The sequence below is a fragment of the Natator depressus genome, chromosome 8 (assembly GCF_965152275.1).
Source record: "Natator depressus isolate rNatDep1 chromosome 8, rNatDep2.hap1, whole genome shotgun sequence".
NCBI lineage: Eukaryota > Metazoa > Chordata > Testudines > Cheloniidae > Natator > Natator depressus.
Genome location: NC_134241.1, coordinates 83,877,478 through 83,893,825, shown reverse-complemented (window position 1 = coordinate 83,893,825; position 16,348 = coordinate 83,877,478). Strand labels below are relative to the sequence as shown.

General features: G+C 43.4%; 1 protein-coding gene across 4 annotated transcripts in view; it reads right to left on the bottom strand.

The window, feature by feature from the left end:
- Positions 1-16,348, bottom strand: part of ERICH3 (glutamate rich 3) — a 65,017-nt gene that overhangs the window by 35,891 nt on the left and 12,778 nt on the right. Inside the window, exons 2-8 of one of the 4 annotated variants that reach the window (XM_074961524.1) lie at positions 15,019-15,184; positions 13,190-13,315; positions 11,240-11,311; positions 9,200-9,328; positions 5,305-5,466; positions 2,445-2,660; positions 142-322 (exon numbers count right to left, since the gene is read on the bottom strand). In XM_074961524.1, the coding sequence (XP_074817625.1) occupies positions 142-322; positions 2,445-2,660; positions 5,305-5,466; positions 9,200-9,328; positions 11,240-11,311; positions 13,190-13,315; positions 15,019-15,184 (1,052 nt within the window). Of the gene's footprint in view, positions 1-141; positions 323-2,444; positions 2,661-5,304; positions 5,467-9,199; positions 9,329-11,239; positions 11,330-13,189; positions 13,316-15,018; positions 15,185-16,348 lie in introns of all 4 variants that reach the window. The other 3 variants (XM_074961525.1, XM_074961526.1, XM_074961527.1) reach the window with 3 other exon arrangements.

The following is a 16,348-nucleotide window of genomic DNA, read 5'->3' as shown; positions in this document are numbered from 1 at the left end:
GAGGCAGCTGGTTTATAAGTCCCTGGATGCGCATATCTTGAGTGAGCTCAGCTGAAATCATTTTGATATCACATCAACAGTTTATCCAGAAAATAAGATGTTGCCAGAATTAAAATGAACTCCTCAACTTTTAATCCTTACCTCCTTCCAATAGCTTGCCTTTGTAGACACAAAGGTTTTCTCCTCCACAATGCTGCTGATAGACTTTGATTTCATCTCTGTAATCAGTGTCATCATGAGACAAGTGCACACTTTTTCCAAAGTAGATCATTGTAACAGACGCATTGCTGTGTAATGAGGGCTTCTGGAATTTTCCTGAGTCCTACAACAGGAGCACAAAAAATGCATTCAATAACCCGACTCCTAACTAGAGGTGAACAGAGGGGCAGCTCTGGTGAGACCTTTTTAAAGTATTCATTCACCTCTTTTTCTCTCACTGAATTTAACCTTCCTGAACTGCAAATAGATCAAAGTGTGCAAAATCGGTGGCCCTGATTCAGACCCTGTGTAATAAAGGGGCCTTACAGCTGCTCTACTGAGTCAGCTGAGGATTCCCTGGCATAGGGACACTGGTCACATTGGGAATGTACATGGGAAAAGGGGGCATGACCAGAGTGCTGCTGGACTCCAGCAGTCCCCAGATGATGTAATAGACCCTCAGGTCAATTTAGCTGGAATTCATTAAAAAAAGTACTATGGCTGCTTCTTACACACACTTGGGCAACCCTGCAGATCAGGGACATGCAAAGGTAGCATACAGCTAGGTTTGCCCATCACCTAGGGTCCTGCATTCAGCACAGCTCCACCAGACCCAAGGATCGGGTCCTGTGTGACTTTCCCAGACATACACTGTCCAGATAGATGAATTATATTTTCTTCTTTTAGCTGGCAAATGCTTATCCAAATCTGAAATTACCAAACCTGTATTTGGTTTCCAAAACCCAAACCAGCTTTCCTCCCAGCTATAGAATCCGACGTCTAAATAATTCCTGTATGTCAGTTTACTTTTCGAATAGAATCCATTTAGAATTCCTCCATTCTGTTTGCAAAGCCATTCTAGTTAGAGCAGAGTGAACTTTACATAGCAAATCATGTATTTAACTTAATGTTTCCATTTGTGAATGCTCTGCAAGCAGCCTTGGATTGTTATTAATTTGTACACTATTAAAAATTCTTTGATTAGGGTTTTATGTGGAAAAAAAGTTCAGCCTCTGAGTTCTTCATGATTCACTATGGTCCTGATTCAGCAAGACACACAAGTATGTGGATAACTTTAAGCACGTAAGTAGTCCTCAAATTTAATCTGTTTCTGCTCTCTCTTATAACATCAAAGAAAGGAATGGGGCATTTTGCAGCACAGCTGCTGACTATGGGCTTTTAAGAACAATCTTGCCCTGGCAGGGAGATGGACCGGATGATCCAATCAGTCTTTTCCACATCTGCCTTGTATGATTCGGACTATAATGTGGGTTTAAGCATACAGCCCCCATACTGGCAAGCTCTTATGGAAGTTAATGGTAATTCTGCCTGAGAAAGGATTGAGTCCTTTATGCTGGGGGCCTGCACCATAAAAGCCACTTTTTCAGTTCTTCTGTGGCACGGAAGCCAAATACATTGTTTATTTGAATGGCTCTATCAATGGGTGCAGTGGGGTACAAGGACAAATCATGAGCAGATTATTCTCCCAACATTCTGATCTTGATTCTGTGAACACACCTGCTTGTCGAACGGTTTGATATACTTGAGTCTCTTTAACAAATTATTTTAGGTTCATGTTTGTGCGCACATGTGTAAAACCACTCTCTTCATTGGAAATGTTTTATAGATGGATCCTTGGAAGGAGTTCACAAAACAAGATAATCAAAAGTTGGGTTTTCAGGAGTACACAGTGCTTTAACGGGGCGGGGGAGGAGAAGGAGGGCAAAAACAGGTAGGGTTTAGCTTCTTCTTCTAGTTTTTGAGTTGGTTCATTTCCAAGTGATGATTTCAGTCCTGCTCAGTTAAATTAGTGCCTGTCTGGTTATTAATATATTCGATTAAATTAATTTGGTTGTGGAAAACAATCCCAGGCTGCTGCATTGAACAGAAGACAATACAGTATCTCAGCACAGCATTAAAGCAAACGTGTAGGACCAGATTGTGCCATCAAAGCACTCTCCAAAGTAGAGATCCAACTCAGACTTGCACTGTAACTCTAGCACTGACAAAACACTGAGGGTGCACAGCCTTGGGTGTGTGCCCCCAGCACTGGTCCTGGGCTGCTGATCTTGTTCCTCGCTAGCCCCTTGAGGAGGCTGGCACTACTTCCACTGCTAGCCAGATTCAGCATGTCTTGAACCACTTCACGCCCCCTTCACGTTCTCAAGACAGCATATCTTGTATAAGCACCTCTGGAGCAAGAAATATAGATATCGGGGGTAGGGGGTGAAAAAGAGATCACATACCTTTGTTAACAGCTGCTCTAAGCCATTGGGTGCGGTGGTTGGGCGAAAGCGTCTCCCCCTGGAAGTCCCATGCCTAACTCCCTTTATGTTCTTATCTCCTTTTTGGGGTGGAGGTGGCACCGGTATCATGTAATTGTTAATGATGGGAAGTTGATATGGGGATAATCCAGCTGAATAATCCCCTGAGTTCATAAGCCTCATCATGCTTTTATCTCCCTGCAATCACATTTAACCAGGTCAAAACCAAACTTCATGCCAACACTGAGCCTGCACTGCACAACTCGAGAGCATACTGGATCATAGAATATCAGGGTTGGAAGGGACCTCAGGAGGTCATCTAGTCCAAGCCCCTGCTCAAAGCAGGACCAATCCCCAATTTTTGCCCCAGATCCCTAAATGGCCCCCTCAAGGATTGAACTCACACCACTGGGTTTAGCAGGGCAATGCTCAAACCACTGAGCTATCCCTCCCCCTAATGTACATGGTCTGGCTGTTCCTTCCATTTTACATTCACATTTTCAAAAAGGGGCCTCTAAATTGGTGCCCACATCTTTGCTTGTGAAATGATTTGTGCGAGCAAAACCCTGAATCTGAATCTGGAAGCACAGCTAGAGGACCTGGGTCCAGGCCCCGGGTCCAGGCCCCGGGTCCAGGCCCCTTGAAAATTTGACCCAAGAATCTAGTAAACTGATTATAATTTTTTTAAATTGCATATTACTTATGATCCTGGCAGACTCTTGACCACAGACAGCCAGAATAGTGAACAAATTAACAGTGCTTTTGCAGTACTAATTTCCTTTCATTTGTGGGGCAGAAACTAAGGTAGCCAGAGTTTATCCATCATGAAATTATTGGGCACAAAATTACCTCAGTACCTTTCAAATGACTTTATTCCCATTGGTAGTGGAGCTTTACTTCTCCTCCAGGATGAAATTCATCCAAGGGCACAGGAGCCAAAGGCCCTGAAGCAGGAGGCAGGTGTACAGAAGAAACTCAAACCCGGGCAGCTGTTGGAACTGGGCTGTGCAGAAGGTCCACATAACCCATCCCATTTGAGAGCTGGCAGCTATGGGAGCTGGCTGGGAGAAGGGCTGATGGTTCATGATTACTTACTGCAGTACCTTGCAGTAGCTGCACAAGGGTCACAGCCCCTATTCCAGCCCCCAAACCACTCATACCTTTACCAACATAAGCCCTATTAACTTAAATTTTTTTCAAAGCTGTGGGAGAAGGGGCTGAATTTCCCCTTTTGGTAATTACATACACATGTGAGCAGGTTCCACTAGCCTGAGCAGCTCCCGCTCCCTATTCCTACTTCTTTGGCTGAGTAGGAGGAGTTGGGGTGAGGAAAGGTTGCTGCCCCTTTACAGCTGTGGATGGTGAAAGGGAGGCTTTGCTGGGATCATATAATTGTAGGACTGGATGGGACCTTGAAAGGTCATCTGGTCCAGTCCCCTCCACTCATGGCAGGACTAAGTATAATCTAGACCACCTGTGGTAGGTGTTTGTCTAACGTGCTCTTAAAAATCTCCAATAATGGAGATTCCACAACCTCCCTAAGCAATTTATCCCAGTGCTTAACTACCCTGACAGTTAGGAAGTTTTTCCTCAACCCAACCTAAACTTCCCTTGCTGTAATGTAAGCCCATTGCTTCCTGTCCTATCCTCAGAGGTTAAGGAGAACAATTTCTCTCCCTCCTCCTTGTAACAACCTTTTATATGCTTAAAAACTGTTATCATGTCCGTTCTCCCCTTCTCCTCTCTCCCCTGCCCATCTTCTCTTCTCCAGACTAAACAAACCCAATATTTTCAATCTTCCCTCATAGGTCATGTTTTCTAGACTATTAAAAATTTGTGTTGCTCTTCTCTGGACTTTCTCCAATGTGTCCACATCTTTCCTGAAATGTGGCACCCAGAATTGGACACAATACTCTAGCTGAGGCCTAATCAGTGTGGACTAGAGAGGAAAAATTACTTCTTGCATCTTTCTTACAGCACGCCTGCTAATACATCCTAGGAATGATGTTTGGGGTTTTTTGCAACAGTGTTACACTGTTGACTCATATTTAGCTTGTGATCCACTAGGACCCCCAGATCCTTTTCCACAGTCTAGGCAGTCTTCTAGGCAGTCATTTCCCATTTTGTATGTGTGCAACTGATTGTTCCATCCTAAATGGAGTACTTTGCATTTGTCCTTACTGAATTTCCTCTTATTTACTTCAGACCATTTCTCCAGTTTGTCCAGATTATTTTGAATTTTAATCCTATCCTCCAAAGCACTTGCAAGCCCTTCCAGCAGGGCAACATCTGCAAACTTTATCAGTGTACTCTCTCTACCATTATCAAAATCATTGATGAAGCTATTGAACAGAACCAGACCCAGATCCGATCCCTGTGGGACCCCACTTGATATGTGCCTTCCAGCTTGACTATGAATGACTGATAACTACTCTCTGGGAATGGTTTTCCAACCAATTATACACCCACCTTATAGTAGTGCCATCTAGATCCTCTACAAATACCCTCAGCTGTCCCTGTTAAGAGGTAGGCACTCCCCCTATAGAGAATCTCCACAGAGAGTGAAAATTTTATATGCAAAGAAAGACTACTCTACAAAAAAAAGCATCCACTGTGTTTTTCAGTACTGTGATACAGGTCTGAATATGAAGTCAGTAGGACAATGTCTTTTGCAAAACAAAAGGAAGGGAAAGAAGGGAAAAAGTGATGATAAATAATTGTGCATTAAACACAATCTGTGGTTCACAATTCTGAGATGTACAGTATTAGTCTACTTTTAAGTCATTTTTTTCTGATGGGTTCCTAAAACTATGTAATTCTCATAAAAAAAACAAGGGCTAACCCCATTGGAAAACTGATGATCATGTTCAAGTTCCAAGAGCTTTTGTTTGGATCTTGAAGAAGTCTTGGGTGTGGATCCTGCTGTGGGATATCCAGGAAGTGGCTGTAATCGGACTGGGCGTTGCATATTTCCTGGTGCAGTGTTTGGCCGAGGAGAGGAAGACTGGACAAGTGAAATAAGAGAACAGCCTTTTTAAATGAACATTCATGCACATTCCAGAACCTAGGAGTAATCCAATAAGGCAGTGGTTCTCAACCTTTCCAGACTACTGTACCCCTTTCAGGAGTCTGATTTCAGCCCCAGGCCATGGGGCTTTGGCTTCAGCTTCAGCGTGTATCTTAGCTTTGTGGGGCCCCTGCTTGCCCCGTAATGCCGGTCCTGCACTTGTGGCCCCACCTAAACCCATCCTGTGACCCCCCACGGGTCATCTCCCCCAGGTTAAGAAACACTGATATAGTATATAGAGCAGTATAAACAAGTCATTGTCTGTATTAAACTTTAGCTTGCACTGACTTTGCTAGTGCTTTTTACATAGCCTGCTGTAAACTAGGCAAATATCTAGATGAGTTGGTTGATGTACCCCCAGAAGACCTCTGTGTACCCCCAAGGGTGCATGTACCCCTGGTGGAGAACCACTGCAATAAGGGATTCAATACAATTATAGATGAACCTTTAACTGGTTATTTAATCAAGCTCTTGCAATTTGACATGTAGATTTCTTGTAAAATAAAGGTGAGTAGAAACATGTATTTATGAAAACAGGGCTTACAACAGGGTACAAGGTGCATAATCCCAACATACAAATCTTTTGAGGACGCAAAAAAGTTATTGATCAAGATTTTCAAAACTGACGAGAGAATATGGGTGCCTACATTGAGAGAGATTTAAAAAGCTTGACTTTCAGAAAGAGCTGAAAACCTTCCCTCTGAAGATCACGTCCCCTTAAGCTGTCTCAAATTGGGCACCCAAAACCTGGAGCACCGAAAATCACCGTTCACTCCTGTATGTAGTGTAGTTGTAGCTGTGTCTGTCCCAGGGTATTAAAGAGTCATGGTGGGTGAGGTAATATCTTCTCATGGACCGACGTCTGTTGGTCTAATAGAACGGGGTGCCCGATTTAGGAACAGCGGCCTGCTTCAACACAATATACTAATGGCTGGTTCAGTCGCGTTTGGTCGTCTTGTTTACATCATTTTAGTTTACACAAGTGTGTAAACAGACAATACTGTACATAGAAACAACCTAAATACATACGAAACACGCTGAACTTAAAATATAAATCAGTACAGGGGACTTTAAATCTTAGGGCTAGTCTACACTAGAAGCACGGATGCAGCTGTGCTGCTGTAACGCATCTGGTGTGGCCACTCTATGCCAACGGGAGAGAGCTTTCCCATCTGTATAATAAAACCACCTCCATGAGAGGGAGTAGCTACATGGGCGGGAGAAGCTGTCCACACCGGCTCTTAGATCGGTGTAACTTACGTCACTCAAGGGAATGGTTTATTCAGAGCCCTCAGTGACATAACTTATGCCAACATAACAAGCCCTTATTAAAATATGTAGTATCTGTTTGGCCCACGCAAAATTGTTCTTAGGTTTATGTGGCCCTCCTGTGTAATAAGGTTGGGCACCACTGCAATAGAAGATATTACCTAACTCACCATGTCTCTCTCTTCACTTCTGAAAAGTCTTGGCAATAATCTAGCTTTTTCTATTGTCAGTTAACAATGCAGCCCACTTGTGATTACGAGCTTATAACGAGCTTATAGCCATTCTCCCAGCTTTGGTATTGATGATAAAGATGTCCATAATTTAGACAACTTAGGCTATGTACACACTACAGCTTAGATTGGTATAAGTTATGTCGCTCAGGGGTGTGAATAAACCATATCTGGGGATCTTTCAACCCAAAGCTCTTGGTAACTTTCACTCTGTGCAAGGTGGTGTCAGGAAGTAAATCAGGGGAGACACGGCCGTCCAACCAATAGATGGCTGGCACAAACAGGACAACACAAGAGTGCTTTCACTTAAAGCTAAACTTTACTTAGTCTCAAGCACTTATACTCACATCCGCAACAGGTTAGTAAAATATCCCCAACCCTTGATAATTACCAAAGCTGAGTGTAGCTCTCGAATGGCACAGCAGCAGCCCGTCTGCCAGTGGGGAACACAAGATGAATCCAGAAAGAGAGTCCAGTCCTGAAGAGTCCCCCCACCTCAAACTTTTCCCCCTTATTTATATATTAGTAATGGAATGACATGTCCCTTAACGCAAACTTGTTAAGTAAGCAGTTTCAATGGTCAAGCAAGAGGTTCCTTCTGATTATCGATTAACCAGGTGTGGGTTTTTCCAGAGTTTGCAGCCTTGAGGCCCCAATAGACATTCCTGGGGCACACCCTGCTCTTCTAAAATGCATGTGTCAAGCACTTCCCCGCTCTGAACTCTAGGGTTCAGATGTGGGGACCTCCATGAAAAAAAAAAAACCCTAAATTTATTTTTACCAGATAAGGTTAAAACTTCCCCAAGGTACAAACTATTTTACCTTTTGTCCCTGCACCTTATTGCTGCCACCACCAAGAGTCTAACAAATCTAACCAGGAAAGAGCCCACTTGGAGACGTCATCCCCCAAAAAATCCCCCCCAAGCCCTACACCCCCTTTCCTGGGAAGGCTTGATAAAAATCCTCACCAATTTGCATAGGTGAACACAGACCCAAACCCTTGATCTTAAGAACAAGGAAAAAGCAATCAGGTTCTTAAAAGGAGAATTTTAATTAAAGAAAAAGTAAAAGAATCACCTCTGTAAAATCAGGATGGTAAATACCTCACAGGGTAATCAGATTCAAAACATAGAGAATCCCTCTAGGCAAAACCTTAAGTTACAAATAGACACAAAAACAGGAATATACATTCCATTCAGCACAACTTATTTTATCAGCCATTTAAACAAAACAGAATCTAACGCATATCTAACTAGATTGCTTATTAACTCTTTACAGGAGTTCTGACCTGCATTCCTGCTCTGGTCCCGGCCAAAAGCATCACACAGACAGACAGAGAGAACCCTTTGTCCCCCCTCCTTGCCCCAGCTTTGAAAGTATCGTGTCTCCTCATTGGTCCTTTTGGTCAAGTGCCAGCGAGGTTGCCTTAGCTTCTTAACCCTTTACAGGTGAAAGGGTTTTTCCTCTGGCTAGGAGGGATTTAAAGGTGTTTACCCTTCCCTTTATATTTATGACAGCATGTATCAGCAACTTCACCACAATTCTTATCAGGAAATATGCGGGGTCAAGCTGCCCTCTCTGTGGCACCCAAACCCCCCCCTCTCCTCCTTCCTTGGTTAAACTGAGACTGCTGAATGGCCAATTTACAGCCTGCTGACTGGGCTGCCTTTAGCAATAAGCCATAGTGGTTTCAGGCACTTTACTGGTTTGCCAAAGTCTCCCCGTACAACCCCCCCAAGTGTCGTAAGTTACATCGATCTAAGAGCCGGTGTGGACAGTGCTGTGTCGGCGAGAGAGCGTCTCCCACCAACATAGCTACCACCACTCACGGAGATGGTTTTATTTTGCTGACAGGAGAGCACTCTGCCATCAGCATGGAGCATCTTCAGCAGATGTGCAGTGGTGGCAGTGCCGTGCGAGTAGACATGCCCACTGTCTCTCTAGTACTTACTGTAGTGATCTTGGAGGGTGGTGCAAATAAAAAGAGAGAATTAAGGTACGAAAACAGGTTTATCATGAAACAGTATCTCTAAGAACTGACATCCCACTTCCCTCGATAAGGGCCTGATCCTACTTCCTTTGGAGCAATCTGGCCAGTCAATGCTACAAAGTAGAGATGCAATAGGTGTCTATAGAATGGTGCAGGATTCAGGGTGTTGGATAAGACTCACTGATTGAGAAGGACTGGATTGCTCTCCATCAACTAAAGCATGGCGTCCATAGTGATTCCTTGGAGCAGCAGGCGGGTGTGGAGAGAGCAGAGGATTAATATCTTCCACTGATCTTCTTGATCGTTCCACCTAGAGGAAGAGAAAGTTATACATATGAGCTCTTGGTGGGAGAGGAGGCTATATATCCTGTCATGGAACATTGAACCAGCCTTCTGCCTCTGTGAATAACTATCAGCTTTGGCAGGAGCTTAGGTCATTATCCTTTAAATGGAAGAAGCGATCCAGGTCTGACACCAGAGTAGGAGGAAGGGGCAGATAGATAGAATGGGAGAGAAGCAAGGAGAAGACACAATGAGAATCGCCCATTCCTTTTGATTCCTGGGCCTGTTGCTTCTCTCCCATCTTTCTGTCCCTTTCCCTTCTCCCTCCCTTTCTAGTCTTGTCCAAACACCTGATGAACCCCATCAGTTCTACTCCTCCTCCCCTTGTTTCTGTGTATATTTTGAATCTCTGCCCTCTCCCTCTGTATTTCAGTCTCTTACACCTTGTTTTGTTTGAAGCCCCGTTTCTTTTCTGAAGTTAGAGGAGCCTCTGCAATCCCCTACCTCCTTCCTTTGACATCTGTTCCTTCTCAAAGTCTCCATATTGTGGTGATTCTCCCTCTGGCAGTGAAGGGCTGGATGTGCCTTTATCCCCTATCCCTTTTAATGTGTAATCCCAGATCAGATACTGTCCAGATTAGCGGAAGATGGTGGAGAAAGATGTAAATTACACCTCCCTGCATCAGCCTGTCTCTTGAGTCCCTAAGGGGATTAACCCCAAGGGACAGAAGACAACCAGCACCAACCATAGGGTTCCCACTGAGGGGAGAAGTGTTAGTTTCTGGTCAGGAGTTCAAAATTATCCAGCACTGCGGCAGGCATTGTGCCATAAAGGTCCTGAATACAAACTTGGGCAGACTCTAAACCACAGCTTCTCTCCAGTACTTCCTGTACTGGGGCTGAGGCTGTAAATATTACAGGATTGGTATTTTCATTTATTTTTCCTTCTGGTTGCAGCTGGAATGCAGAGAAAAGTGAAATTCAAATGCCTGAAAGGTTTGCATTACTTTCTGCACATAATCAAAGAACCAGACAGCTTCTTAACATACCCAGTGTTGCCAACTCTCATGATTTTGTCATGAGTCTCACAATAATTATTCGCAAAAAGAAAAGGAGTACTTGTGGCACCTTAGAGACTAAGCAATTTATTTGAGCATGAGCTTTCGTGAGCTACAGCTCACTTCATCGGATGCATACTGTGGAACAGTTTCCACAGTATGCATCCGATGAAGTGAACTGTAGCTCACGAAAGCTCATGCTCAAATAAATTGGTTAGTCTCTAAGGTGCCACAAGTACTCCTTTTCTTTTTGCGAATACAGACTAACACGGCTGTTACTCTGAAACCTAACAATAATTATTGTTTTCCTTAAAGCCCCAGCTCCTGGAGTCAAGTGGATATGTGATGATTTTAGCCTTCATTCTTAATGAAAAAGTCAGTTTCTAGCCCTTGTGGCTGTGGAGAAAGCTTCAAAATGTGACCCCTGAGGGCTCAAAAAGAGGAAGACAAATAAAAAGACCACCACATCTATTATTTTTATATAATCTCATGATTTTTGAACATGTGGGATTGGCAATACTGCATGCCCTCTGCTGTGTGTGCATTCTTTTACTGATAAAGAATAAGAGACTGATTGAGAAGATGGGATCCCCAGTACGGTTTTTTAAGTGCTTCAGCCAGGAGTTGAAGAAATTCAGCTAGAGAGATATTCTTGTCATGGGAGGTCTATGGCTTCCTGGCTAGAACAGCCACTGACTTCTGTGGGATTTCCACAAGTCCAGTGGCTGCACAGTCGAGCCCAAACACAGTGGTTCCAGGATAAAGACCCTTGAAAGGACTCTATACCATCGTGGGGTTGGTTCTGATAAAAATCTTGCCGAGGCGAGTAACACAGAGCAAGTTTGCCAAGTGCTCAGTACACTCACGCGACACAGCCTTACCTTGATTCTCTGAACCCGGTCCTTCCTCACAACATTTTCCAGTTTTCTTTTAATTTCTAGCTGATGATGACGCTGCCAGTGCAAGAAATCCTATTAATTACCATAATGAGGTGTCAGTGAACACAACAAGGCTGAGCTCCAGCTTTGGGTACTCTCATCTGCCCTCCTGGTTATTACACCCATTGATCACTGCCCTGTAATGATCATTGACTTGCCTTACACTTCAGCATGTGAAAATCCTTCCCTTCCCAACATTAACATTTTGAATGCTATAGGGGCCCAGTCAGCTTTTACTTCTACAGAGGCTATTCCCCCTGCCAGGGTAGAATACAGAGGGCAGAACTGTATGGGTGGAGGGAACATTCGTAGGTTTTTTTTCCTTTCTTTTGCTTAGAAAAGTTGCATGACGATCTGCTTAGTGAATACCACAGCCATAAACAATGTGTTTAATTATTTATATTAACCTGAACTGCTCTCCTATAGGAGATGGTATGTGCCTGCGGAAATGACACTGCAATCTGCCTTCACGGGGGGGGCAGCAGGGGCAAGTAATTGCTACTGGACTATAATTGTAACTGATTCCTTCCTCCTACTCTAGGGGCGGGGGGGGCAGCAGACAGGGAGCAAAGCTGTTGCACAGTGCCATCTTGTAGACCCTGCACTTACCTAGCGGGAAGCAGGCTGGAGATAGGCCCGGAGACAGAGATTTAGGGGGCTGCTGAGTAAGATACTGGGTCTGGTTTCATCCATCACGTTGCTTAGGTACCAGTTGAACAAATGCTTTGTGGGGAAAACTGAGAGTCTCAGCTTCCTGGAGAATGCTGCGTGGGAAAGGAGGAGTGGCTGCACTCCAAGGGGGCGGAAGGGGGACCAGTCTTATTCCTCAGTGTGGAAGCAGAGGGCAAGAGAGAATCTTGCCCCTAATTGATATTTATTAGGAAGCAAGCACCTGGACCAAGACCCCATTGTGCTAGCCACCGTGCAAACAGAACATAATGACAGTCCCTGCCCCAAAAACTGTGTGTGCGGGGGAAGGGGGAGGAGAGGGGGTGTTACTGACAGTTTTAGAGTCTGTTAATTCCATCTAGTTATGGCAAATGTTCTACTCCAATGTTGTGTTCTTTGGTGGAGACAATAAGATTTGTGGTCTCAAAAACAGAACTGAAGCAGATGATTCAACGCTTGAAACGACAACTGCAGGCTTGAACAATGAATCGGATTATTTGAATATTCAGATTTAAGAACTGTGTTAAATCAGAAAACTATTAATTGAATATTTGTTTAAGAAGCCAAGCTGGGCAACACAAACAAGAGTGACGAGGGCAGCTATTTAAATGCCAGGCTCTGCAACCCGTTGGAATTTGCAGCTGAAGCTTGGGATCAGTTTAAGCGCAGAATCTTTAAGGGGATAGTGAGCTGGAGCTAAATGCAACATGATTATGGAGATAATTGTGTTTAAACAAATGTTAGTCATCTTTTTTTCATTTTAGGAAATGGAAATTGAGCTACAGATGGTGAGGGCTGGAGAGTTTCAAAGGGCTGGTGCTGTACACAGACCCACCGTACAGAAAAACACAGAAGAGTGTATAACATTATTCAAATTCTCAGCTCTAACAAAAGCTGATAAGTAGCAATACACTGAGGTGACTAGATCTTTTGGCACACAAGAGGCGTTGTGATTTATCTGACCCTCGTGACCTTGGGACTGAGTCTGAGTTCTGAAGTAGCTTCCTCTCCTCTTCACGTGGCTGGCAGACTGTTGAGATTGGGGATGTTCCAAAAACATTCTCCTGGTTGGAGTCATCAAGAGTGGAGACTCCATGCCCTCCTCTCCACCAAATACCCCTCTTCTCAGGGGCAACCCCATGGCATACCAGCAGTAGTAAACAGCCCCTAGACATGACTAAGGAACTATTCTAAAAGGCTTATACGTGGATAATGTGTTCATACCTCCATGTCAAGGACCTTGTGAAATATGGCCTGAGCTAGGCATTCCCGTACATATCTTTGGTGATCCTTCCTCATAGCATTTAGCCGATACTCCTTCTCAGATATTATTCTCCCACTTCTTGAGATCTGCCATAAGCAAATAAAATATAAATATAGAGAAAAAGAGAAGAGAGAACAAGGTGTATTCTAAACAAAGCCACGTACAAAAGGAGAGCAAAACTATTTGAATGCATACACCATTTCTGCACCTTTATTATGTGTGCCACTTCCATTAGATACCATAGAGAGACCAGGTGGGTGAGATAGTATCTTCTACTGGACCAACTTCTGTTGGTGACAGAAACAAGCTTTTGAGCTTACACAGAGCTTTTCTTCAGGTCTGAAGGCAGCACAGAGAGGCATGGAGGTCTGAAGAAGAGCTCTGTGTAAGCTCGAAAGCTTGTCTTTCTCACCAACAGAAGTTGGTCCAATAAAAGATATTACCTCACTCACCTTGTCTCTCAATATCCTGGGACCAACCCAGCTACGACAACACTGCATGAAACAATTAGAGACAATACAGATTGCTGAAAAATAAAATTGAAGGTATTAACCCAATTTTTAATTGGAATTTTATGAATTTAATAACTGACTTTATAGGCAATAGGTTAACTTTGACACTGTTTTTTAAAAACAAGTCAATCATCTAATAGGGTTTAACTATGACTTACAGATTCTGGGAAGAATAACCAGAAATATGTAACAAAGACATACTGGATCTATTGTAATCACTCAAAGAAAAGTTCTCCTCACAACAGATTTGAAATACAAGTACAGTGACATGTCTTAATAGCAGCCTTACTGTGTGGTAATGCACTGCCATTCATGTGTGGTAATGACTTACTGCAACTCTGCCACAAGCTCAGGGCTATGCTAAGATTACCCAATGTTTATGTACAGAATTGTTCCATGCCAATAATGGTCTCCAACACCATGAAGACAGATGACTGATAGGCAATCATGTTTATTATTAAGGGACAATGCCTCGGTTTCAGTTAATAGTTCATCCCGAGCCAGTCAAAGTTCAGGATCCTCAGCATTCAGAAGCAGTTTTATTCTGCTGCTAATGTCACTTGAGGAATTTTCATAACACTAGAAAATCCGAATTGGGTCATTAGGAGGTATGTTTTTTTTAATTGCTGTTGGAATTTTTCCTGCTGGAATTCTACCACAGTGTCCTCTCCTCCAGTCTCCACAAATTGTTAATTTAATCCAATAATATTAAATTGGGAGAAAATGAATGATTTGTATTAAGTTAATACCTATCTTAAGGTGTGAGAATTGTCTCTCACCCGTGGTATGAACAGAACCAGTTAACGTTGCCTTGTCGCGCACACACCCCCTACCAATAATGAGTTAACACATTTACAGTCCAATCACATATGGTGGTGCTGTGCATCTTAAATAAGATGAGCATCCCTCAGCCTCCAATGCTGCAATGTTTTAAGTACCTCCAGTAGTGTGCTAACTGCAAATTCGTCAACTCCCAGTGAAGTCTTTGATGCCACTTAGCACACTGCAGTATCAGGCCCAGGATTAGCACCTGCCCTCGATGCTCTAGGATTGTCCAGATTTTAGCATCACAGCTCTGTGTTCCACAACCATGCTATATTTACAGGACCCCAAACCCCATAGGGTCCTGCCATATGTGATCGCACTATGATGTTGGATGGTAATGCAATGAACTTACATAGCATCAAAATGTGATCACATTACATCATGCTGGCATGGGATGACACCATGATATGTTTTTGTCTATATGGGCAAATTTTTAAAAGTGGCTACCCTACCTCTGTATTGAAAAGCAAAAATACCCAGCAGTGTGAGGTAAAAGTAACAAAAAGGGAGCCTTTGAAGCCTACCAGCCCTGATCGCTGAAGATGCCGCCTTATCCTTGTATTGCTGAAGTATCCAGCCAAGTGTTTGTCTGTAAGGCTGTTGTAGGTTGCGAGTGACCTGAAACCAATAAATGAAGTCACCATGGAGACATTATGAAAACCCAGAGTTTAGTGTTGAAGTTATAAATTATCTACCTAAAATTTAGATGCACAAAGTGCTGTCTTGAAGAAACAATTCAGGCATTTTGTCAGATAAATAACCTTCAAATGTGCCATAGAGGTAACATCCCCCTGTTCCATGAGAGATTTATATCTTCTCCAGAAATCACTCATTCTGTGATACACAGGCCCTTTGTTTGCTCAACATTAAATAAAATATCAACCAGTAAAGACTGTTTTCACTGTGGACCCCAGGCCACAGTTCTTGCTCAGACAAAAATTCCCATGAGAGGTCTGCCAGAGTAAGAAATTATTGGATTTATGGTAGCTTAATATCATACCCATAGCACCAATGAACATTCACACATAAGTAATTTGGGGCCAGATTTGGCTGCTTGGAGTTTGAGTACAGCGAGATCGGGCGGGAAGGTATCAATGAGCCAGCTGCAGCTCTCTAATCCCAACATGTCTGGCCCCGGTGCAAGCTAGCGTTACAGAGGCACAGTTCTAATTTGCATGAATGGAAGATCAAGCATACTAGAAATCTGCTTCCTTACACCCCTCTCCTTGTCCCCAGCACACCTCCTACATGCACCCTCCATCCTTTTAGACTGGCACTGGAAGGGGATGGTGCATAAGGCAGCTATGCAGTCTCTGCCCACTTTATGCAACCAGAGTTCACATACACAGGGGGAAAACTCCACTGGCCTTCTCTGGCTGATTTAAGTCCTCTTTGTGCTACTTACGTAGCCCAAAACGGAGTTAGCAGACCAGAGAATCTGCCTCTTTCAATATATACAATTGAAACAGCAACTTCTAGCCCCACTAAATATAAAGAACATGAGTCTCTTTCTTTCTTTTTCCTCCCGCAATATCAGGCACATAGAGCATCCGCCAATTTCAACCATTTATTTCAGACATGTTCAGGCTTCTGTGTATCTTGTTAAGGGATTTGCCTTCTTTCTCTATTGCTCTGCATAACGTTTCTCTAGGTCACCCTCTTTTTCCTCTTTCTAGGTAGTGTCCATATTATCACTACCCAGGAGAGTCATGTCATTGGCATCCATAAATACTGTTTCTATAAGAAACCTTGGACCATTTTTATTTGTGCTGGTTTGAAAAT